This window comes from Somniosus microcephalus, chromosome 2 (genome assembly GCF_052327205.1).
Source record: "Somniosus microcephalus isolate GS21.2 chromosome 2, FLI_Smic_1.0, whole genome shotgun sequence".
NCBI lineage: Eukaryota > Metazoa > Chordata > Chondrichthyes > Squaliformes > Somniosidae > Somniosus > Somniosus microcephalus.
In genome coordinates, this window is record NC_140988.1 from 217,004,641 (window position 1) to 217,030,525 (window position 25,885).

Genomic DNA, 25,885 nt, shown 5'->3' on the forward strand with positions numbered 1-25,885 from the left:
TTCACCCAATCTACCTTAGCCAACTACCAGCCCCTCATACCTATGTAATTGGCTTTATTTAAGTTCAAGACTCTAGTTTCGCACTTAATTATGTCACTCTCAAACTTAATGTGAAATTCTATCATATTATGATCACTCTGCCCCAGAGGATCCTTTACTATGAGATTACTAATTAACCTTGTCTCATTACAAAATACAAGATCTAAAATAACCTGTTCCCTGGTTGGTTCCATGACGTATTGTTCTAGGAAACTTTCTCAAATGCATTCCATGAACTCATCCTCCAGACTACCTTTGCCAATTTGATTTGTCCAGTCTATATGAAGATTAAAGTCTCCCATGCCTATTGTATTTTCTTTGATAAAAATTCCTATTATTTCTTGATTAATACCTGCCCAATGGGATAGCTACTGCTAGGGGGCCTATAAACTACTCCCACCAGTGTTTTCAGCCCCTTGTTATTCCTTATCTCCAACCATACTGATTCCACTTCCAGATGTTCTGAGCCAAGATCCTCTCTCACTACTGTCCTTATGCTATCCTTTATCAGGGATACCCGTTCCCCCTCCTTTACTATTCTGCCTGTCTTTTTGAAATTGCAAGTACCCTGGAATATTTAGTTCCTCATGCATGAATACATAAGAAAGGACCTTGAGTATTCTATGTTCAATGGGATCTTCCTCCTATTTTTGGCCCTAGATATGGAAGAATTAATTATTATTGTGTGCAGCCTCAGTAGTATGATTTCTGGATGGAACAATGCTATCACTTTCCATATTGTTGTTCTCCAACTAAATAGTGCAGTACATCTATCTTCTGAATACTGCTGAAAATATTTACTATCTGAAAAAGTTAGAGGCTTAAACTGCAGGCCTGGAAACCAAACCAAGGCCATGGTATTAACATGGTGCTCCTAGTCCTCCTTTTCATGACCGTGATTTGAGGAAGGCTTATATAGTGATATGACACTATTTTTTGGGGGGCAGGCTCTTTGTTGTTCATTGTATCTAGTGGACATTTCAAGTCTTTGTCCAGGGGTAACAGTTTCATGCACTGGTGTTATTGGAGTGGGTGCCTAATTTAGAATCATAGAAATTTACGACACAGAAGGAGGCCATTTGGCCCATCGTGTCTGTGTCAGCCGAAAAAGAGCTAACCAGCCTAATCCCACTTTCCAGCACTTGGTCCGTAGCTCTGTAGGTTACAGCACTTCAAGTGCATATCCATGTACTTTTTAAAATGTGATGAGGGTTTCTGCCTCTACCACCCTTTCAGGCAGTGAGTTCCAGACCCCCATCACCCTCTGGGTGAAAGAAGTTCTCAACTCCCCTCTAATCCTTCTACCAATTACTTTAAATCTATGCCCCCTGGTTATTGACCTCTCTGCTAAGGGAAATAGGTCCTTCCTATCCACTCTATCTAGACCCCTCATAATTTTATACACCTCAATTAAGCCTCCCATCAGCCTCCTCTGTTCCAAAAGAAAACCCCAGCCTATCCAATCTTTCCTCATAGCTGAAACTCTGTAGTCCTGGCAACATCCTTGTAAAGCTCCTCTGTCCCGTCTAGTGCAACCACATCTTTCCTGTAATGTGGTGGCGAGAATTGTACGCAGTACTCTAGCTGTGGCCGAACTAGTGTCAAGCATAACCTCCCTGCTCTTATATTCTATGCCCTATATGCCTTCTTAACCACCTTATCTACCTGTCCTGCTACCTTCAGGGATTAATGGACATACACCCAAAGGTCCCTCTGTTCCTCTACACTTCTCAGTGTCCACCATTTATTGTGCATTACCTTGCCTCGTTAGCCCTCCCCAAATGCATTACCTCACACTTCTCCGGATTGAATTCCATTTGCCACTTTTCTGCCCACCTGACCAGTCCATTGATATCTTCCTGCAGTCTACAGCTTTCTTCCTCACAATCAACCACAGGCCAGTTTTTATATCATCTGCAAATTTTTTAATCATGTTCCCTACATTGAAGTCTAAATCATTGATATATACCACAAAAAGCAAGGGACCTAATACTGAGCCCTGTGGAACTCCACTGGAGACGGCCTTCGTCACAAAAACACCCGTCGACCATTACCCTTTGCTTCCTGCCACAGAACCAATTTTGGATCCAAATTGCCACTTTCCCTTGGATCTTTTTTACTTTCCTGACCAGTCTGTCATGTGGGCCCTTGCTAAAATCCATGTAGACTATATCAAATGTGCTACCCTCATCAACCTTCCTTGTTACCTCCTCAAAAAAAATCAATCAAGTTAGTCAGACATGACCTTCCCCTTAACAAATCCATGCTAACTGTTCCTGATTAATCTGTGCGTTTCTAAATGACAATTAATACCGTCCTTCAGAATTTTTTCCAATAATTTGGCCACCACCGAGGTTAGGCTGACAGGCCTGTAATTATTCTGTCTATCCCTTTCTCCCTTTTTAAACAACGGTACAACATTAGCAGTCCTCCAGTGCCACATCTGTAGCCAGAGAGGATTGGGAAATGGTGATCAGAGCCTCTGCTATTTCCTCCCTCGCTTCTCTTAACAGCCTGGGATACATTTCATCTGGACCTGCCGATTTATCTACCTTCAAAGATGCTAAACCCCTTAATACTTCCTTTCACTATGTTAATCTCATTTATTATTTCACACTTCTCCTCAAGTACAATGCCTGCATCGTCCCTCTCGTGAAGACAGATGCAAATATTCATTAAAGAACCATATCCACGTCTTCCGCTTCCACACAAAAGTCGCCTTTTTGGTCTCTAATAGGCCCTACTCTTTCTTTAGTTATCCTCTTGCTCTGTATGTATTTATAAAACATCTTTGGGTTTTCCTTGATTTTACTTGTCAGTATTTTTTCATGCCCTCTCTTTGCTTTCCTAATTTCCTTTTTAATTTCACCCCTGCACTTTCTATACTCCGAGGCTTTCTGCAGTATTTAGCTCTCCATATCTGTTTTGTGCACTCTCCTAGTAAATCTTTCTACTGCAAGTTAGTTAAGGTAGCACCTAAAAACAAATGTACAAATATACTCATGATTTACATAATTTCCATATCATGTTAAACTCTATTAACATTAAATTGGAGAAATTAAGCGGCAGATAATGTGAACGCAGTTGTATGGCTGCAGCATCAAGTATCTACTTGCTAAGCATTTTGGAAGAGGAGGACTAGGAAAAGCAGAAGGCCATGACCAGGAAATTCGAGGATATAGAAGACAGGCATTAAGGACTCACTGTTATCCAATGCAGCATCAGGTACTGCAGACATGCCATGTACCAGCACCTCAGCAAGGAATAGTGCAGTATGTAGTCCTGGGATGTGCTTTCAGATCTGTGTCAGCTCCTAGAACCAGAACTGCATCCAAAGAGCAGCATCCATATGGCACTCAGTGGATGTTAAAGGGGGTGAAATTGGTCTTCGCCAGTAGGTGAAATTGGTCTTCGCCAGTAAGTGAAACACTCCCATAGCGAATTGGCAGCCCGCTTTACTTAGGTCCCAATTTTTGCCCACCAAGTTTTCAAGAGGACCGGGCCACAACTGAGAGTCTCCAATTCCAGCCTGGTCCCCAACTCAAAACCTCTGCCCCAAACAGGACCATTGGCAATTCCCCTGCTAGGTTTCATGTATCAGGGTCCCAGCTTAGTTTGTGGCCCTTCCACTATAGCTGCAGCTGGAGTGCAGAGAATTCTTGGCCCTATGGTACTTATCTTGGTATTAAAGACAAGGGATGGGATTTATGAGGCATTGACAATCATTATGTGAAGGCAATAGACACTGGGGAGGTATCAGATTAGAAACAGGCTAATGTGGATCCCGTGTTCAAAAGGATGAGAAAAAAGGGCATCTGCAGACCCATTAGTCTTACTTAAAACCCGTGTAAAATAATGAAACCTATTATCAGGGGTAAATTTGAAGATTATCTACACAACAGTAACGTCGTAAATGTCAGACTTCATGGATTTAGAAGGGAACAACCTGCCTAACACTTCCCCAGAGACATCAAAGAGGTTAGTGTCCAAGTGGACTGTGATAAGCCCTACAACATGTTGTAGTTAGACTTTCAGAAAGCATTTGACAAAAGTGCCACACAAAAGACTATTACTTAAGCTGAATGTGGTGGGAATTCATGGTAAATCTTGGGTCGGAATACAAAATTGGCTGAAAAATAGAAAGTAACAGGTATTTATTAGAGGAGTTACATCTGTGTGGCGGTGGTGGGTCAAGTACTGAATGGGATACCCAAGGCATACTGGTGGGATACTGCTGTTTCTAATTTACAACAATGACGAACTCCAAAACCCAATGAAATTTGGTCAAGTTTGCAGAGAATACCAAACTAGGCAAGGCAATGGATTCAGAACAGGAAGCTCAGAAATTACAGACTAGTTGAACAAAATATTGAAGTGGGAAGAACAATAGTAGGTGTTATTTATTACAGATGTGTCAGGTGCTGCATATAGGGAGAAAAATAGGCAACAGGTGTATTCTATGAATGGCGTTCCATGAGCTAAGAAAGTTAAAGGACACCTTGGCGTCTTGGTGAACTCAATAGTAAACATGCCCAACCAATACAGAGCAACAATCAACAAAGCTAATAGGATGTTGAATTATAGTCAAAACAGTAGAACACAAGTCAGACAAAGTCATTATCAAACTGAAAAGTACTCTGGTCAGACTACATGTCAAGTACTGTGTCCAATTTTAGTCATCAAGGCAGAAGGAAGACATTCAATCATTAGACAGTGCAGAGAACAGCCACAAGTCTGATTCCTGGTGTTAGGACGTCTAAATCATGAGGGAAGATTGGAGAAACTTGGGCTTTTCGACCTTAAAAAGAGGCATCTGAGAGATGAGCTTGAGGAGTTATATAAAATACAGTAAATGCTCGGGAAAAGGTAAATCCAGAAAATTACTTTGAATTAATAAATTCAGAGAGCAGCACAAGGGGCCACAGGTTAAAACTAATAATAGGTAATTATTATTCACACAAAGACTGATCAACACATGAAATAGTCTGGATCAAATAGTGAAGGCTCAAACCCTGGTATCATTTAAGGACCAACTGGATGCTGCAGTGGAATTTGAAATTCTGGAAGGATAAACTAAGATGGACTGAATGGCTTTCCTCATCCATAATTATTAAACATATCAATTGTTATTCCATAACAACTGAGGGGTATCTTGAAATATCAGTCAGATTGAGTTGCCACTGTTGTATAGTGCGTGAACAATATTGCCATTGAAAGATGCATATCTGCCAAAAATGAACAGAAATAAGCCAAACCCCAGAAATGAATGAGCAAAACACAAACTTCCTGCAACATAGCAGAAATTACCCAGTATCACGTGACAGTGAGCATGCGTTTGTATTTTTTGGTCTGCCCATGGTCATTTTTGCAAACAAGAGGACAAAGCAATAGAAATACAGCATCAACAAAAACTGCTGTAGTGATAATTTTTGGAATAAAATAAAATTTTCTTTTTGTAATTTTTTTTAAATAGCAAAATCATTGTGTATACATTCTTTTTGGTGTACTACTAACTGCTGGAAAGCGTGGGAATGGAGTATTCTTGAAGGCAGACTCGTTTGTAATTCCGCTGCATCCCTACTTCTAAACGTGGAAAGCCAAGAAGATCCCATCTTGCATGAATAACAGGTTGTACTTTCGAAAGTGGAAGCCTGCTGGCTTTAGGGTGCTTCTCCTATTGGTTGCCCAGGTGCAGGTGCTGGCAAGGGCCTGGCAGTGACTTGATAGCCATCCACTTCTTCCTGTGTTTTTGCAAGCATGTAGTTGTTGGAGCCCGAATCCCAATTAAGTGGCAGGCTGCAACTTTACAGATCAACTTGCATCGTCTCTGTTGCCTGGAGAGAGACAAGTGACTCATTCACTAGCTCCTGCTCATCAGGTATCCTCATATTTTCAGCCAATATTTACAGGCTTCCACTTATTCCATGTAACAAAAAAGGAAAAGGTAGCACAGGATGTGTACCTAGACACTACTAAGCATATTGATGTTACAAGGGACGTAACAAAAAGTTATGTGGAAGAGCGCAAATATTGCTTTTAAACTGATGAAAGTCAAAATCGTCAGTGGATGTAAGCAGTTGTCTCCAAAAACTTCAACTTTCCCCGTCAACTCCCAGCCTATGATCGGTTATAGTCTGCTCTTGGTAGAAAAGGGGCTTTAGATGTCACCTCAGGAAGGTAAAGAAAACTATGTAATGCATGACAGGATATTTTGCAGTGAGAATGGAAGACTGTACAGCAGTGCACATATCTTGCTAGGCATAGTCAATTAAAATTCGAAATACCCTAGTGGCTGAGTTTCAAAAGCAAAGTACAAGAGGCTATGGCTGGAACTTTCCGTCAGGGTCAGCGGGCAGGATTGGTGGTGGGTTGGGTGGGAAATTTGATTTTTTTTTTTTGACAGCAGGTCAGGAACCCACTGTCATCCCGCCACAACGCGCCTTTCCCAATGGTGCGTCTGGTGATTTCGGATTGGACCCGACCCACAGAGGCGGGCGACCCAATTAAAGCAACTAATAGCTTGTTGACAGACCCTTATAATAATGGTTTCAACCTTGCCTTTTCACTTTAAACTTTAACTGCTCGCCCACGGGGTCCACGCTACTCGTGCGCCACGCCTGTTAACCCGAGGCAGGAGTTGAATGGCCATTGAATCAGCTAATTAGTTGACAGCTTGAAATGTACTATAATAGCTCCCATCTCACAGCTTTCACTTTCCAAGCTCAGAAGCTGTTGCTTACTCCATTTGGAACAGATTGAGCTTTATGCAGGTTGCAAGTGTTTGAAGCAAACTCTCCATCCAGTGTCACCTCATTGGAACAAACTCTCTCACCATTGACAGATCGCTTCTGTCATCTCAACTTCACCTGCCATCTATTACATCAGCATGGGTACCGTTTATACTGTTTCACCTTGGACCTCAGAATCTGACCACGATCAGCCCCAACACCAGCAGCACCAACATCAACCTTCTACGCAATCACCTGATGCTGCACAGGACACATGGCATCAGCACCCGACCACATTGCTGCCCGGGAGGCCAGGGATGGCCAGATTTACTTCACTGTACACCCTTGGCTGCCACATGATGCACCAGGTTGGCACAACCCCACACCAGCACCATAAAGCATCCCTACAATGACCAAGCCATTCCTTTCACACTCATCACTATTGCGGGGGGGGTTACCGTTATGTCTCACCATTCACTGCAACTCACTAAGCCACTTCCAAAGGTGCACACAAATCTGTCCAAGACCGCAAAGTGTTGAAAATAAAGGTTTCAATGTTTGACAGCACATTAACAGAAACTTTACATGAACATTGGATAAAACATCCAAGTGGCTACCCTTGTGTATTGTTAGTTGGTATGATTGCACTAGGATGAGGATGAGTGTGAAGGGTGGCTAGTGAGATTGTGAAGGAATAAGCCACAGAAACATAGAAGATAGGAGCAGAAGTAGGCCATTCGGCCCCTCGAGCCTGTTCCGCCATTTAATGAGATCATGGCTGACAATATTCATAAAAATACATCATTCTATGATATATTCTGGCCTTTAAAACATGACATACTAGGTCTGGAAATCTAAAAGCCTCAACAATGGAGAAGCTGTAAACAGCATACAAGCTAGAGATAAGATAAGTTGTTGACACTGAATCAATAGCCTTATTGAAGCAGGAGGTTAGAGGTTCCTGCAAGTCTGAAGCCTTGGAAAGAACACAATGGTATAACCTGTTAAAGTGTCTTAAACCAACACTTTGGAGAGAATCACATAAATTAAAGAAACATATGCCTTCGTAAAAATAACATCAAATGCAACCAGTTGAGGTAACTAGGAAGACAATGGTGCACCCGGTTGAGGTATTTTTAATTTACGTCATAAAAAGATACAAACAGAAGACCTTCATAAGAATGACATCAAATAGATGCACCAGCCATCACATTGTTTTTGTGTTAAGCTTGAGACACCTACACAGGAGACATAATTCTTAGTGCTTCAAGCTGATCTAACTAAGAATAGCAGAAGTCAACAGAAAAATGACTAGAGATAATTAGCTTACATCAGCAGAAAACTTCAAAGGAAATACCACTAAGAAAGGGTATAAAAATTGAACTTTCAAATGGGAAGACAGGTTCGCTGTAAAGGGGCAAAGCGATTCTCGGCTTCAGAGGCAAGCTCTGTAATTCTTCAACTCTTTGTATCTCGGGGATCAAAAAGGTATTGTATTTGATTTTGGTGGATATCCTGGAATAAGACTAAGAAATGTAAAAATGTAACGAAGTTAAGATTTGAGAATAAGGATCTCTGATAAGATTGTAAAAGATTTTTTTATTTGGAACTGTTAATGTTGTGATTGAATCACCTACTGTAATTACATGTCAGTTCTTTAATAAATCTATATATTTTTAGAATTGTCTCACTTTGTACTTCTGCATCAAACTCGCAAACTCAATCTCTGTACACTCTTTGGTGAGGAGTTGCAGAATTCTGGGGGCGTTTTCCAGACCCTCATAATATCCAGAACGTTACTGTCTAGCTAATCTTATTAAAAGTGCTATCTGGAGGACAGTAACATCTTCAGGTTGTTCCTTTCCTTTAGGGAGATAGTCTGGACCTTTAGACCCAATTAAGCGTCTTTAGGATTCGGCTACCTCAAACTTTAGTTGAAGTTGAACATCTGGGGAACACGCCTGATCCAGGGTAGTCCTAAAGGGGCTAGGAGGAGTAATAATCCTTTCAAGATGGGGATGTGATAATGTAGATAGAGAGGGGGATGGATGGAGGTGCAAGGTATGTTGGTGTAAGGATGTGCAGGTGTAGGATAGGGAAGACAGAGAGATGGGGATGTGATGAGAGGCACAGGAGGATGAAGGCGAGTGTGGCTTTGTACTCACGTTTCCTAATCTAATGAGATAATTGAAAGGTTTGCGCCACTGCACCCAGGTCCTCCTGACGACATCCCTGCCTGTGACCTCCTCTGCAATGTGCAACCAGGCTGACTGGTCTCCTGGGGAGGTCTCTTCCGCCCATCGGAAGGGAAGAGGATCTCCATGCGTGCTCTATGGAGGGAGTCAAGGGAGAACCTGGGGGCAGCCCTACACCTCTGTGCAGTACTCGTCAGTGTTTGCAGCACCTCAATGCTGTAGAACACTGGCAGCACAAACATAAAAAGTAAAGTGGCCATGGTCCCTTTAAGGAAACTGGCTCAAGGCACGTAATGAATGACGTCACCAGACCCGCTCCATCTAATTGGGCTGGGTAACGCGCTGGGAGGGTTAACAAGTCCCCATTGAGGTAAGTTCATTTTAGGCAGTGGGTTGGAGCCAGCTGCGGGGCCGTGATCCGCCACCGACACTGGCCGCACCAGACACGTCGAGGTGAGCAAAATCTCGGCCACGTGTGTGCATAAGGATATTAGTGAACATTGTAACTTACCTGCCACTTCACATGACTGTCTTTAGTTTTTTTTTAAAATATTTCTGAAATACTTTTGTTACTTTGGTGTCAGCCTCAGTGGTCAGAGTCAGAAACTTGTGGGTTTAAGCCCCAAAGCAGAGACTTGAGTACATATTCCAGACCGACAGCTCAGTGCAGTACTGAGGGAGTGCAGCACTGCTGGAGGTGCCATCTTTCGGAGAAGACGTTAAATCGACACTGTGTCTGTCCTCTCAAGTGCACGTAAAAGATACTATGGCACTATTCAAAGAAAAGCAGAGGAGCTCTCCTCTATCTTCACCAACATCACAAACAGATTATCTGGTAATGTATCTCATTGTTCGTACAATCTTGTTGTGCGCAAATTGGCTGCCGTGTTTTCCTACATTACAAGAGTGACTACACTTCAAACATTCTGAATGAACTGTAAAGCACTTGGAGGTCATGAAAGATGTTGTATAAATGCAAGTGGCAGGAGGCAGAGGGTTGTTTTTGTGACTGGAAGCCTGTGTCCAGTGGTGTACCGCAGGGATCGGTGCTGGGTCCTTTGCTGTTTGCAGTGCACGTTAATGATTTAGATATGAATGTAGGAGGTATGATCAGTAAGTTTGCAGATGACACGAAAATTGGTGGAGTGGTAAATAGCAAGGAGGGAAGCCTCAGGCTACAGGACGATATAGATGGGTTGGTCAGATGGGCAGAACAGTGGCAAATGGAATTTAACCCTGAAAAGTGTGAGGTGATGCATTTTGGGTGGACTAACAAGGCAAGGGAATACACAATGAATGGTAGGACCCTAGGAAGGACAGAGGATCAGAGGGACCTTAGTGTGCATGTACATAGATCCCTGAAGGCAGCAGGGCAGGTAAATATGGTGGTTAAAAAGGCATACGGGATACTTATATTCTATGCTTCGGCTAATGAAGGAAAGAGCAGGGAGGTTATGATGGAGCTGTACAAAACGCTAGTTAGGCCACAGCTGGAATACTGTGTGCAGTTCTGGTCGCCACACTATAGGAGGGATGTGATTGCATTGGAGAGGGTGCAGAGGAGATTCACCAGGATGTTACCTGGGCTGGAGCGCTTCAGCTATGAAGAGAGACTGGACAGGCTGGGGTTGTTTTCCTTAGAGCAGAGAAGGCTGAGGGGGGACCCGATTGAGGTGTACAAAATTATGAGCGGCATAGATAGGGTAGATAGAAATAAACTTTTCCCCTTAGTAGAGGGGTCAATAACCAGGGGGCATAGTTTCAAGGTGAGGGGCAGGAGGTTTAGAGAGGATTTGAGGGAAAACTTTTTCACCCAGAGGGTGGTTGGAATCTGGAACTCACTGCCTGAAAGGGTGGTAGAGGCAGGAACCCTCAACATTCAAGAAGCATTTAGATGAGCACTTGAAACGCCATAGCATACAAGGCTACGGACCAAGTGCTGGAAAATGGGATTAGAATAGATAGGGCTTGATGGCCAGCATGGACACGATGGGCCGAAGGGCCTCTTTCTGTGCTGTATAAATCTATGACTATGACAAGTCCTTTCCTTTTCTTGCCTATTTGTTTGTTACTTCTAGCATATCAGTACATACATTTGGGTCAACAATACTCTGATGAAATCATTCAGGGAAACAAAGCTGATGGATCCTTGAGTTTGTAGGTAAGATAATAGATTGAGATACCCATATGTAAATGAACTGACAGTTCACTCGCTCGCCGTGCCTCAACCTTGGACACCCCTGCTCCGAAACAACATTGAACTCCTTACCCCCATCTTCCGAGCAGCACTCTGGCCTTTACCCTCCCCGCACCGATCAGCATTATTGCCATCTGTAGGTGGCATTATGATCACTATTTTGAACATTAAAGGTGTCACACATAATAGCAATAATTTTATAGTCAGGAGTCTATACACTCAAGACAGTATTTATTGCCCATCTCTAATTATCCTGACGATATGGTTGACTGTAGTCACATGTAGGCCAGGCTGCGTAAGGGTAGCAGTTTCCCTTCCCTGAAGGGCATTAGTGAACCAATTTTGTTTTTATGATAATCCAGCAGCTTTCATGGTCATTTTTTCAGATGCCTTTTAATGCCTTCATTTAAGTATCTAACTTGAAGGCAGATGCCTCTCCCAAAAGCTTGGGCTTGGAGTTAATAGTTCTGCCCAGAGCTGTGACTGTGAACTGAATTTAGATTGTGCAATCTGAACTCATGCAGTGCACCTAATTTCCCAGAAGGCATCAGTGTCGTTCAGTCAGCTATACTGATGGGATATTTTTCTCTACCTCCTAGTACTTTCTGCCAAATAGTTTTCCTTTAAATAATTTAGAAAAACAAGAGAACAAGTTTCAAAAGCTTTACTGTGGTAAAGTGTTTTTTTTTATATATATAAAAGAGAGGCTGTATGTATGTATATGTGAGAGAGAAAAAAAGTGTGTTGCCATTATACATCAGTCGTAGCTTTTGTCTTGTGTTCTATGAAATATATTAAAACTCGTCGGGGGGGGGGGGGGAAAGAGGAGTGCATGTGCGCGAGCACTTTCTTCATTTAAAATTAATTACATTTTTAAAAAAGCACAAGTAGAATTTTGTAGCTAACTAAATTATCCATCCATTGTTGACAGAAGAGGCCAAGGCTAATCGCGTACACCTGAGAGAGAGAGATTCTAATTTCCAACACCTATGAGATGGGGAAAGAGAGAAAGAGAGGCATCTGAAAAGAAAAGGACAAGAGAAGCAGAATAAGTACAGAGATAGAAGCAAAAAAAGGTAATTTATGGGGAGAGATACAGAAGAGAAAGAGGAAGCAGAGGAGAGCGAGAGAGAAACTGCAATGCAAAGACATTAGAGCCAGATAAGAGTGTGACCATATTGTCTGACTTATCATGTGCAATGCCATAGATCGACTAGTTTAACTTTAAAATCATTTAAGGAAACATTACCTTGTAAACTCCAGGACATGGAGCAGTTCATATTTTTCTTCTTGCCCAAGCTATAATAGAAGAAAAGACCTATTAAATCACCAAAATAAATCCCATTGATCTGTGCTTTTCAGTTATTCTCTCTGAATTTCAAGTCCTATAAAGAGAAAAAGATAGAGCTGGTGACTCTGCTAATGAAAAAGAATGAAAGCCAAGTGTTTTTTCATTGATTTTGCTTCAATGTGGTTCTAGTAAATATTGGAGTGAACAGTTATTTCCTTTTAAGGCTGTCAATCACAATGGGCATTTATAAGGGCAAATTTTTAGGTATTGCTCTTGGTACCAACATACCTTACAGCAAAATTTACCTCAGTGAAAATCATAACCTCATTAGTAATAACACTTTGAATGCAACAAATGTGAATAATGTTAGATTACAAGGTATGGTCTTCCCAGTTCCTTGAATAATATACACTTATTATGGCAAAATATTCACACAATTAATTACTTTTGAAATGCACTGACTTGTGTTGGCAAATGCGGCAGCATCACCTGATACAAATGAATCAATGAATTATGTTTCATCATATTGGTTGAGGAAAGAATGCTGGCTAAGATGAGGAAAAGTCCTTGCTCTTCCTACAATGGTGCTAGGAGAACTTTAATGTCCACCAGAACAGCACACAAGGGAAAGTTTTCTGAGTCCGTGCCAGTGGCAAGCAACCCCACTACCACCTGCACAATGGATGAAAAATCACAAGCAACGCAGCCACCCTTTTCCAAAATGGGCTGGTGGTTGGAAGGGTGCTTTCCATCAGCAATGATTAGAAAAATCTACCTTCTAAAACCTTCTGATGTTAACATCTCCAAAAGTGTCGCACTCCCTCACCCTCAAAACTGCAGAGGATTGTTAGCCTAGATTCTGACCTCCACCCCTACTATGGGATTTTACCACTAGGTCAAAATTATGGATCCGAGTGCTAATAACTAAGCCAAGCTAACATTACTTGAATGCACTTCAAACGCCACATTCAAGTGAATATGCGATTGCTCAAACTGGGGGCATGGGGTAGTGAAGAGGCAGGGACAACCTTCTCTGAGACACTGTTCTTTTCTATGTTTGGTGGCATACTTTAGGCAGAAGAGTAATATAGTCTTCCCCACCCTCACTGCATATACAAGTCTTATTCGTCCATTCTTTTGAAAGGAGGTTGCAGCAAGAGACCAAGTTAATATAAAGAGGAAGTCACACAATGAGGAACTAAAAGCTTGTGCTAGATTAGATAGCAAACTAAGGGGCAGGTATGGGAGGTACTTTTGTATATGGAAGCTGCAGCACATTCAAAAATAAAGACAACCATATCTGGAGTAAATGATCCAACATTCTTCATAACAATGGGGGAGATGGGAAATGGGAAATCCACACTTCTGCAGTGATGGTTGATTTTTGAGGTTTGGATAAAGGCACACAGTTGGGAGCATCACTCTACTTATGGTTGTGTCATACCTGGGAAAGGAGTGCTTTTGGTTATATTTCCAGCATTGTCATCCTTCACTTTGATGAGCCCAAACAACTAACTAAAGCAAATGTTCAAATTTAAAATAGTACAAAGTTGTTTACTTGATTTTCAGTTGTTGGTAAAAGCTGCCTTGCATTAGTTTAAGCTGCAGATTCCAACCAGACTGCTATAAAAAAAATAGATCATAGCTCCTGTTCATTTTAGAGGAATACCCTCACCACATGAATCTCTGGTCAGCTTGCTTCTCCCCCAGCTTTATCTTCTCTTTTCCTCTCCTGGTGATGACTTACACTCGGGTGTGAGCACACGGGTGCTGTCAGCCCTCTGGTACCTCATTTAAGTGCATTCCTCACGTGTGAGCCTAAACAAAGAGTTACTCAAACCTGGGGCTATCACCGAGAGCCTGACTGCATCCTCACATTATATCTGGACGCATCCTTTCTAGTGGTAACAACCAGGAGTGAGAACCTACGCCGAATGTTCCCTTCCTTAGTAGAGGCCAATTGTGAAGGCGCCACTGATCAGGCCAGCACAGACCAGGGATTAAAGTTGGTACTTTCCTGCTCTATATGAATCTGTCACACACTATGTGTTCCCCTACACAGTTATTAGAAGCCTAATCAACTTTATTGGAAAAGGGGAAAAAAAAGTCTGGTTCTGTGGGAACTCACATCAAAGCGACACACTGACTGCTCCCCTGTTATTGGATAGGATCGCAGTTATTTCCCTGCACTCTATTTCTCTTCAAGTCACAAATGCAAATGTAGTGACAACATACAGGAACAATTAAACGGGTTCCATATTTTATCTTCGCAATTTCACTCATGTGCCCACATGAATTATTCCTCAAGGTTGCACTGTAATATTTAGAACTTACTGTTTACTCTAATTTTACTTTTCTGTCCTCAATCCTTTGCCTCTTCACACTGCTTTTCATTTTCTGACTGCATTTGCTCGTGATTTCCTGGTTTCCTTCTTTGTCATTTATCTTTTGCTACATTGGTGCAACAAATCAATACCTCGCGCTCGCTCTCTGTATCCAAATTTGCTTGATCAGACAGTAACAAGAAGCCACAAATTTGTAAGCTTGCCTCCTTTATCTCTTTACCCACTTTAACTATCCGTTTACTACTAACGTGCCTTTAAAAAGCCTTTTTATTGGCCCTTTGTTTTATTTTGCTAATTAACCCTCATAGTTCCTCTTAGCCTTTCTAATCTCCAATCTATGTACTGCAAATTGACTAATGTGGGTGATTTCATCAGTGGTACTTTGGAATGATGTTAAGGGCTATTCAGTCACCAGCAGGGTCATGCCTGTGGATGAATTTGGCTGCAGATCACTGTAGCATGTGACATATCTCACTGCCTTCCTTGTGAATTGCAGGCTGTGCAAACACTCCTCTGACAGACGTAGGGATGTGCCTCTCAGTCCGTAAATGCAGGTGGGAGTGTGGTTGCAGGTCGGTGCAGAGCTTCTCTGGTGCTGCCCGACCTGCTTTACAGCCCTCCATTGGCCCTCCCCCTCTTCCTCCAAAAAGCACAGCTATAAAGGAGATTCCAATGGGGAAACCCATTGTGGCATGACTGCAGCTGTTGGAGAAAAATGGTTGTGCCACTGAACACCTAAGCATTGGCAGAAAAAAAACCCCATAAAAATGATTGAGGAATGCGCTGAGAATTGTGCAGATAATCTCCTTACAGAACTCTAACTGAATTTCTGTATGCAACTCAGATCCTAGTAATCCAGGATGCCCATTTTATATAGGCAGGTAGATGAAGCACACACAAACATCAGGAAATTACATGGATATCTCAATCAGATCATTGGGACAGCAAATATATATTGAAATAAAGCACCTCCCTGCTTCAGGCACTGGCTTCATGCAGCCATCAAATGCCCCCACCAAACATGTGCATAATACAATAAATGGGTGGAGATCTGATATTATGGAGTTCCATCCTTTTCCATCTGAAAATCATGTGTAACTTGATCAGCAAATCAGTCATCTTAATTGCAAAATTATATACATGGTAATTTCAAGAACCTGGAGGCACTAGCCTACTAACCTTGGTCTGATTAGTTTTTGAACATGTAGATCCAATAGCAAAGGTGAGCTATCTCCCCTTTGAACCAATAGCTGGTCTGTCTATTGTTATACTTCCCCAATATAGCAAACCCAATATAGCAAATTAATTTCTAAGAACGGAGCTAACAGAAGACCATATTGATCTAACTAAAATTTCACATGAAATAGATAATAAACATTTTACAACAGGAGGCAAGTTGGCACTTTACTTTATTCACAACATAATCCTTCCTAATTGTGGATTTTTTAAAGAAATCCTGTGAGATTCTGTCAAAATGAACAGAACTGCTTCTAGCTGCGGAAATGGAGTTTAAACCTAAGAAATCATTAGACTTGAAGTTTAAGGTTTTGATTGAAAGATCAGACACAGGAACCTACTTACAGCTTTGATAATGACTGAATTAGGCGTTCGCCCACTGAAGACAAAGCCCAACTGCTTTGCTGCTCTTACCAATGCTCCTTCATCTGTAAAATAAAATTCCCATTATTGGTCATTTTATCAATAAACAATGATGAAATAATAAATCGTTACAGAAGTGGCTTATACAATGCAACATAATCAGTAATTTTAGGATACCGCAAATCTCCTCAGTTTCTACAAACTTCAAACTAGTTACGTGCATCTATTTATATGTCCCATCAGCCACACAATATAGCCTTTGTATACAGAAGGGGCCTGGAAGGAAACACGTGTGAATTATAATTTCATTGCCATTTTCTTCATTTGTCTTTTTATATTGGGCAAATCTGTCAAAATACTACTTCTCCAGAATACTGGATCAATTTGTTTAGGATCTAGGACAAAGAAGAACTCTGCTGAACTACACTTTGCACAAGTCAGAAGTAAGGAATTATCATCAAGAATTTGGTAAACTGCTCCACACAGTTGATTTACCAATTTCTTTTAAAAAAAATACTTGTTTGAAATTGACCCATGTCTTTGAATCTCTCTGCATTTGGCTGCCTTGGTCTACTGATTTCTCAAAGATGTGTGTCAACATTGTCTTGGACCCAGTTCTGATGAAAGGTCATCGAGCTGAAACATTAACACTGTTTCTCTCTCCACAGATGCTGCCTTACGTACTGAGTATTTCAAGCATTTTCTGTTTTTGTCTTGGGTCCTTGTTGTATTCACTAATAGATATTGCATGAAACACAGCAGTTGTTGGATAATGAGCAAAATCTGTGGGTTAGTGCATTTCCGGTGGGGTATATCACTGTTACGGTGAGGGGTATATCACTGTTACAGTGAGGGGTGTGGGGTATATCACTGTTACAGTGAGGGGTGTGGGGTATATCACTGTTACAGTGAGGGATGTGGGGTATATCACTGTTACAGTGAGGGGTGTGGGGTATATCACTGTTACGGTGCTGGGTGTGGTTATATGTCTAAGACCGTACCCAGGAGCAAGTACGAGCCCAGGAGTGTGGTCAAGGCCCAGGATGGTGCAACGTTGACCAGCAGCGGGGTCCGGTCCCAGGGCAGGTGCAGCACGGGCCAACGGCGAGGTCGGGAGGACCACAAGCGTGGTCGGCAGGACCACAATGCATCCTACGAAACCCAGGCAGAGAGGACCTGGGGGGGGGGGGGGGGGGGGGGAAAGAGGGGTGTGTCTGTCTGCCCAATCGTCTTGTATCCCCTTACCATTAGACCAAGACCTTGCTCGGTCAAGCCTGTATGGTAGCTGGTGTGCAATGGCCACCCCACGTTAAAGAATTCATGCACAGGCATCTTCCACCCTTTAAAATGAAGTTCAGGACCTGGAACGTCATGGACAACCCCAACAGTGACAGACCGGAACGCCGTACTGCTATCGTTGCCCGGGAGCTCAGACGTTTCAACCACCATCTGCCCCACCTGTGACAGAGTCTGTAGGTCCCGCATTGGACTCATCAGTCACCTGAGAACTCATTTTTAATGTGGAAGCAAGTCATCCTCGGTTCCGAGGGACTGCCTAAGAAGAAGATTATGCTGTGTTACAGCATGGTGGCTTGCAAGTTTATTCCTAAAATTCTCTATTCCCACCTCTTCAAAAAAAATACTGCATGTTCTCAACATCAGCATGGCAAACTAGGAAAAACAATCCCAAAGGAAGAAAAAAATGGGTGCTTGAGTCACCTTAAGAACATTTCCTACAAATCTCATAGGTAATGGTGAAGCCAGAATACAGGATATTTGCTTGCCTCCAGTTTGGAATGATGTTGGGTCGACTGCATAGCTCACCTTATCCAGAGTTTGTGAAGGAGAACAAAGTAAGATATTTAACATTACACTGTGAGGGCCTTCCCATGATTCATTATGCACACATTTCAGTAAACTTAATAGGATACCTGCAAGATTCCAGTTAACACTAATTTCTTACAAATAGTATGAATAGCACACATCATATTTTACACCAGTAGAAACAAGAGGTAGTAAAACATACCAGACATCTGGAAAATTAATTTGTAAATCTTGATCATAGCAAGAATAATTGAGGGTGGAAAGGGGAAAAAGACCTAGAAACAAAAAAGTGTCATTCTTTATGGTTATGTTGGAGAGAATGAAAATAGCTGAGGCCCCAGCACTGATCCTTGTGGTGCCCCACTAGTTACAGCCTGCCAATCTGAAACTGACCCGCTTATCCCTACTCTCCGTCTTCAGTCAGTTAACCAATCCTCTATCCATGTGAATACCTCACCCCCAACCCCTGTGCTTTTATGTGGCTCCTTATCAAATGCCTTTTGGAAATCCAAATATACTACATCCACCAGTTCCACTTTATCTACCCTACTAGTTGCATCCTCAAAAAACCCTATAAAATTTGTTAAACACGATTTCCCTTTCATAAAACCATGTTGACTCTGCCTAATCATATTACGATTTTCTAAGTACCCGGTTACCACTTCCTTAATAATGGATTCCTGCATTTTCCCGATGACTGATGTGAGGCTAACTGGCCTGCAGTTCACGGTTTTCTCCCTCCCTCCTTTCTTGAATAGCAGAGTTACATTTGCTACCTTCCAATCTGCTGGAACCTTTCCTGAATCTAGTGAATTTTGGAAGATCACAAGCAATGCATCCACTATCTCTGCAGCCAGCTCTTTTAGAACCCTTGGATGTAGGCCATCAGGTTCAGGGATGTATCGGCTTTTAGTCCCATTAGTTTCTCAAGGTAATTAGTATCAGTAGAGAAAAGTACTTAAGTTCCTCGCTCTCATTAGCCCCTTGGTTCCCCACTATGTTTGGTACACTTTCTGTGTCTTCTACTGTGAAGACAGATAGGGCGTTAAGGAAAGAAAGGAGTTGGGGTGGCAGTATTGGTTAAGGAGAATGTTACAGTGCTGGAGAGAGAGGATGCCCTTGAGGGGTCAAGGACAGAATCTATTTGCTTAGAGTTAAGAAATAATAGAGGTGCCATTACACTACTAGGTGTATTCTATAACACACCAACAAGTGGGAAAGATATAGAGCAAATTTGCAGGGAAATTACAGAGAGGTGCAAGACCTATAGAGTACTAATAATGGGGGACTTCAATTATCCTAATATAGACTCGGATAATAATAGCGTTAAGGACAGAGATGGGGAAGAATTTCTGAAGTGTGTTCAGGAGAACTTTCTTGATCAGTATGTTTCCAGCCCAACGAGGAAGGAGGCATTGCTGGGTCTGGTTCTGGGGAATGAGGTGGGTCAAGTGGAGTAAATGTCAGTAGGGGAACATTTAGGGAACAGTGTTCAAAATATAAGATTTAGATTAGCTATGGAAAAGGACAGGAAGCAATCTAGAGTAAAAATACTTAATTGGAGGAAGGCAAATTTCAGTGAGTTGAGAACAGATTTGGCCCGGGTAAATTGGAATCAAAGATTGGAAAGCAAAATTGTAATCGAACAACTGAAGGTTGCCTTTAAAGAGAAGATGGTTCGGGTACAGTAGAGGTACATTTCCACAAGGGGGAAAGGTAGAGCAACCAAAGCCAGAGTTCCCTGGATGACAAAAGAGATAGAGAGTAAGATGAAGCAGAAAAAGAGCGTGTATGACAGATGTCAGATTGAGAATACAAGCGAGAATCAGGCTGAATATGGAAAGTTCAGAGGGAAATTGAAAAAGAAAATAAGAGGGGCAAAGAGAGTATATGAGAAAAGGCTAGCAGCTAACATAAAAGGGAATTCAAAAGTCTTCTACAGGCATATAAATAATAAACAGGTAGTAAGAGGACTGAGGCATCAAAAAGGAGACCTACGCATAGAGGCAGAGGGCATGGCTGAGGTACTAAATGAGTACGTTGCATCTGTCTTTACCAAGGAAGAAGATGCTGCCAAAGTCATAGTGGTCGATTTTTACTCAGGTGCGGGGAATTGTCGGGTTCCCCGAATTTGGTGTTTCCCAACACGAATCTAAATGGATGTGTGAGACTGATGCAATTTTAACTCAATTGGCCAACTGATTTCCAACGTGTGGGAACCCTTGGCATATATGAGTATTTCCAGTCAGAAAGTCGCATAATATGACATCATTATTGCTGCTGCATTTAGGGTCTGCAACAAGCCTTGCTTCTTCTGCAGGCTGCCAACCTTTTGGCATTTGCTAATACACTGAGCTGGAAGCAGAATGGCAAGAAAAAGACGGAGGTCTGCACTCTGTTTTGACGACGTTGCCCTGCAGGCTTTAGTGGAGGGAGCAAGAGCTCAAAAGGAGGTGCGCTTCCCTTCATCAGGGAGGAAGATGCCTCCCCAGCAGACAAAGGCTGCGTGGCTGCAAGTGGCAGAGGAGGTCAACTCCTTATCGGCTACCCGCAGAACCTGGATACAGTGCAGGAAGAGATTTCATGACCTTCAGCACACTGGAAAAGTGAGTATGAAGTTCCCATTGCCTCTCCTCACCAGCACTCAGCTTTAGCAATCTCTTCCTCCACATCCCACTTGACACTGACATCCATGCATCCTTACCCATTCCCTCTCTCTCTATGCTCACATTCACCTAACTATTTGACTATGCAGCCCTCACACTCCCCATCACTCTGATGCTATGAGAACAACTGACAACACACAGGGAGGGCCCTTGGTCTTGCCACCTCACTCCATCTTTGTCTCCTAAGCATCTATGCTATGGATTCTCTACACTCACTCCTTCATTCTCACTCAACCTCCACTTGTCTCCCTCATTGCAGGAAAAGAGAGCTCACAATAAGCGAGAAAGAGCGAGGACAGGAGGAGGGCCACCATCAGTAGCCCACCTCACCCCCTGGGAGGAGGCGGTCCTGGAGATCGTAGGACTGGAGGATGAGGCGCAAGTGGGGGACGGACAGACGGGTGCATCACAGCAAGCTGGTGACAGAATCGTTTTCCATCTCTCTCACTGACATCACATGAGTCACTGATAATGATTCTGAAGCTATAACAGATGGACCTATGATCATCTGCAATGTGCATGTAACCTTGACCTCACATCTCCAACTCTTTCCTTCACTCCCCCACAGGACCATCGAGAGCCCCCATCCCCACTGTCCAGGAGGAAAAGCCTGAGCTTCCAGACTCCTCAGAGGAATCTGCAACCTCTGAGGGCGCAGCGTCAGCAGAATTCAGCACACCCAGCACCAGCGCAAACACTCACACCTCGGTGGGACATTCGGGACATAGAGTAGTGTTGTCACCTGGTGTATCACAGCTCACAAGTGAGCATCAGCAGATTGTGGAGACAGGGACAGCAGTGGAGAGTGCTAGTCGGAGGGCGCAGGACTCTGCCAGCTCGGCTCAGCTGCATGTCGACCCTCTGCCTCTGGGTCCATCCATTAGATCAGCTGGGCTGGAACTCCAGGAACAGATGCAGGAGTCTCTAGCAGGTTTTGTCTCCAGGGTCGATGCGAGTGTGGAGCGAATGGAGGAGTCCATAGCGAACATGAGCAGAGCCTTTGTGGAGTCATTGGCGCATCAACGCATCACCATGGAAAGGATGGCAACCTCCATGGAGGAGATAAGTCGCCAGGGTATGGAAAACATGGTGAGTGTTCATAATAGAATGACATCTCTGGAGGAGCGATGGGCATCTATTGAACAGAGAAACCAGACCTTCATGGAAGTCCTTCTGAGTAGGACTGCCAGTGCAGATACGGGTCCCCATGGCCCCCTGATGTGCGGCAAGGTGCTCTCAAGCCACTTCCAAGCGCTGGCCCATTCTGGCCTGTGCAGTTTCAGGTGGGTGAGCAGCAGCCTGGCGCTCCTGTTGTTCCTGGTTCTGCTGGTGCCGCGGCTGGTGTTCGAGCTAATCTAATGCTCAGAAGGGAAGGGAATAAATGGCTCCCATGCTTCTGCTATATGCCTCCGTTGAGGAAGCGCTGAGTGAAGGTGGCGAGTGGGGTTTCCCAGGAGGTCACACTGGAGATGTGTGTGAAGGCTCCAACCTTCCACAGGTGTGGTTAAGCCTGGTAAAAGTTGCCCCAGGCCTGAAACAACAAAGTCCTGCCACCTGCAAATGATGACTGATAAAATCTCCTCTTTAATGGTTGACCTGCAGCTGATAGTCAGCAAGCCAATAGTGCTCACGCCAGGTTTCACAGGCGTGATCCCCACCAGCCGTGTTTTACGTGGGAAAAGGGTTAAAAATGCAAGAGCCTATTAAAATGGGATTATAAAGGCCAATTATTGCTGATTAAGGGCCTTAAAGACCAGTCCCCGCCTGTTGGAGGCGGGACTGATTCGGGACCATCAGACACGCCTGGGTTAAAATGGCTCGGGGTCGGGAACCAGGCCGGGGGGGGGCCCGACCCCCAGTTTCTGCGATTTTAACTCCCCACATGCCTCAAAGCCCGCCTCACGGCTGAGTTAAAATCGACCCCATAGTGAAAGAGGAGGTAGTGGAAATACTGGATGAGATAAAAATTGACAGAGGAGGTATCAGAAAGGCTGTCTGAACTTAAAGTTGATAAGTCACCAGGACCGGATGGGATGTATCCTAGGATGCGGAGGGAGGTTAGAGGGGATATCGCGGAGTTACTCGCTTTAATCTTCCAAGCCTCCTTAGATAAGTGGATGGTGCCAGAGGACTGGAGAATTGCAAATGTCACACTCTTGTTCAAAAAAAGGTGCAAGGATAAATCCAGCAACTACAAGCCAGTCAGTTTAACCTCAGTAATGGGGAAGCTTTTGGAAACGATAATCAGGGACCAAGTTAACATCACTTGGACAAGTGTGGATTAATTAAAGGAAAGCCAGCACGGATTTGTTAAAGGCAAATTGTTTAACTAACTTGAAGAAGTTTTTTGATGAGGTAACAGAGAGGGCTGATGAGGGCAATGCGGTTGACGTGGTGTACATGGACTTCCAAAAGGCGTTTGATAAAGTGCCACATGGAATAAAAGGGATAGTGGCAGCATGGATATGAAATTGGCTAAGTGACAGGAAACAGAGAGTAGTGGTGAACGGTTGTTTTTTGGACTGGTGGAAGGTATACAGTGGTGTTCCCAAAGGTTCGATACGAGGACCACTGCTTTTCTTGATATATATTAATGACTTGGACTTGGGAGTACAGGGCACAATTTCAAAATTTGCAGATGACAAAACTTGGAAGTATAGTGAACAGTGAGGAGGATAGTGATAGACTTCAAGAGGACATAGACAGGCTGGTGAAATGGGTGGACACGTGGCAGATGAAATTTAACGCAGAAAAGTGGGAAGTGATACATTTTGGTAGGAAGAACGAGGAGGGGCAATATAAACAAGAGTACAATCCTAAAGGTGGTGCATGGACAGAGAGACCTGGGGGTATATGTGCACAAATCATTGAAGGTGGCAGGGCAGGTTGAGAAAGCGGGTGAAAAAGCATATGGTATACTGGGCTTCATGAATAGAGGTATAGATTACAAAAGCAAAAGTTATGAACAACCTTTATAAAACACTGGTTCGGCCTCAACTAGAGTATTGTCTCCAATTCTGGGCATCGCACTTCAGGAAGGATGTGAAGGCCTTGGAGAGGGTGCAGAAAAGATTTAGGAGAATGATTCCAGGGATGAGGGACTTCAGTTACATGGATAGACTGGAGAAGCTGGGGTTGTTCTCCTTAGAGCAGAGAAGGTTGAGAGGAGATTTGATAGAGGTGTTCAAAAGCATGAGGGGTCTAGATAGTAGATAAAGAGAAACTGTTCCCATTGGCGGAAGGGTCGAGAACCAGAGGACACAAATTTAAGGTGATTGGCAAAAGAACCAAAAGTGACATGAAGAAAAACTTTTTTACGCAGCGAGTGGTTGGACTCTGGAATGCACTGCCTGAAAGGGTGGTGGAGGCAGACTCAATCGTGGCTTTCAAAAAGGGAATTCGATAAGTACCTGAGGAAAAGAATTTGCAGGGCTACGGGGAAAGGGCGGGGGAGTGGAACTAGCTGAAGTGCTCTTGCAGAGCCAGCATGGGCTCTACGGGCTGAATGGCCTCCTGTGCTGTAACCATTCTATGATTCTAAGATACAAAATATTTGTTTAAAGCCTCTGCCATTTCCTTTTTACCCAATGCAACTTCTCCTGTCTCAGCCTCTAAGGGACCAATGCTTACTTTTGCTACTCTCTTCCTTTTTACATACTTGTAGGAGCTCTTACAATCTGTTTTTACATTTCTTGCTAATTTACACACATTCTATTTTCTCCTTTTATCAATTTTTTTGGTTATCCTTTGCTGGTTTCTAAAGCTCTCCCAATCCTCAGGTTTACTACTAATCTGTGCAACATTTTTAGCCTCTTTTTTTTAATCTAATACTATCCTTAGCCTCTTTAGTTAGCCATGGATGGATCACTTTTCCCGTGGAATTTTTATTTCTCAATGGAATGTATAGGCATGAATAACGGTCATACTGTGGCATTGCCACATTGGGGAAACACTGTGTAGATAAACCTGTATAATCCCCTTTTAACTGCTGTATTCCCCTCCCCCCGCAAGACAGTTGCAAGCTGAGAGGAATAAGGCATGTTCAGACTTGCCTGCTGCTAAGAGAAGGAAAACCAATCAGGTTCCAGCAGTTGACCAATCCGTGAGTCATCACAGGTTCGCAGGCTTTACGAATTCAGTACTGTATTGAGAGAGTTGGAGTAAAGACCTATTTCTTGTAGCTCGCTGTGTTGCCTATTTCTTTACGCGGGAGACCGTAGTCCCCCACATTGGTGACCCCGAACGTCGGCGGCCAAAGCCCCCGACTCACGCAGCACTACAGAGGCCAGCAACGACCCGACGACAACCAGCAGCAGCCCGATGTCGGCCGGCGCCGCGTCCTTGAAGCTCCCCACCTTCTGGGAACACCAAGCACCAGCTTGGTTCGCGCACACGGAGGCCCAATTCACCCTTCGCAGGGTTCAAGACGATGAAGAAAGGTACCTCCACGTAGTCTCAGCACTAGCAAGCTCCACCGCCGCCGAAATTCTCGACCTGCTGGGGAACCCACCACAGACCGGCAAGTACTCAACCATTAAGGGCCGCTTGCTGCAGGCTTACGGCCTGTCCGGGGAGGAGAGGGCCCGCAGGCTTCTTTCACTACCAGGCCTCGGCGACTCTACCCCGACACAGTTGATGAGCCGGATGCTTGCGCTCCTGGGCTCTGAACCGCAGTGCTTCTTGTTTCGGGCCCTTTTCCTCAGCCTGCTTCCTCAGCAGGTACAGACTGCCCTCGCGGGGTCCCCGATCACGGACTGCGTACAACTGGCAGCCGCCGCGGACAAAGTCTTCACCGTCGCCCAACTCGGCTGTGCAGCCGCGCGGCTCCCCGACACCACCGAGCGCGCACCGCCACGCCAGGCCGCAGAACTATGCTACGACCACGCGCGTTTCGGCCACAAGGCCCAACGCTGCAGAGCACCCTGCTCTTTCGATCAAACCAAGATGGCCGCCCGGCCCAACGCACCAGCCCCGCGCTGCCGTCTAGGCCCGCTCGACCGC

The 25,885-nt window shown here is 43.8% G+C and overlaps 1 protein-coding gene across 2 annotated transcripts in view; it reads right to left on the reverse strand.

Moving 5' to 3' along the window:
- Positions 1–25,885, reverse strand: part of atp8a1 (ATPase phospholipid transporting 8A1) — a 546,817-nt gene that overhangs the window by 231,744 nt on the left and 289,188 nt on the right. For both annotated transcript variants that reach the window (XM_085969404.1, XM_085969397.1), the window contains 2 exons: positions 16,377–16,459; positions 12,409–12,458 (listed from right to left, as the gene is read on the reverse strand). In XM_085969404.1, coding sequence (XP_085825530.1) covers positions 12,409–12,458; positions 16,377–16,459 — 133 coding nt within the window. The remainder of the gene's footprint in view (positions 1–12,408; positions 12,459–16,376; positions 16,460–25,885) is intronic.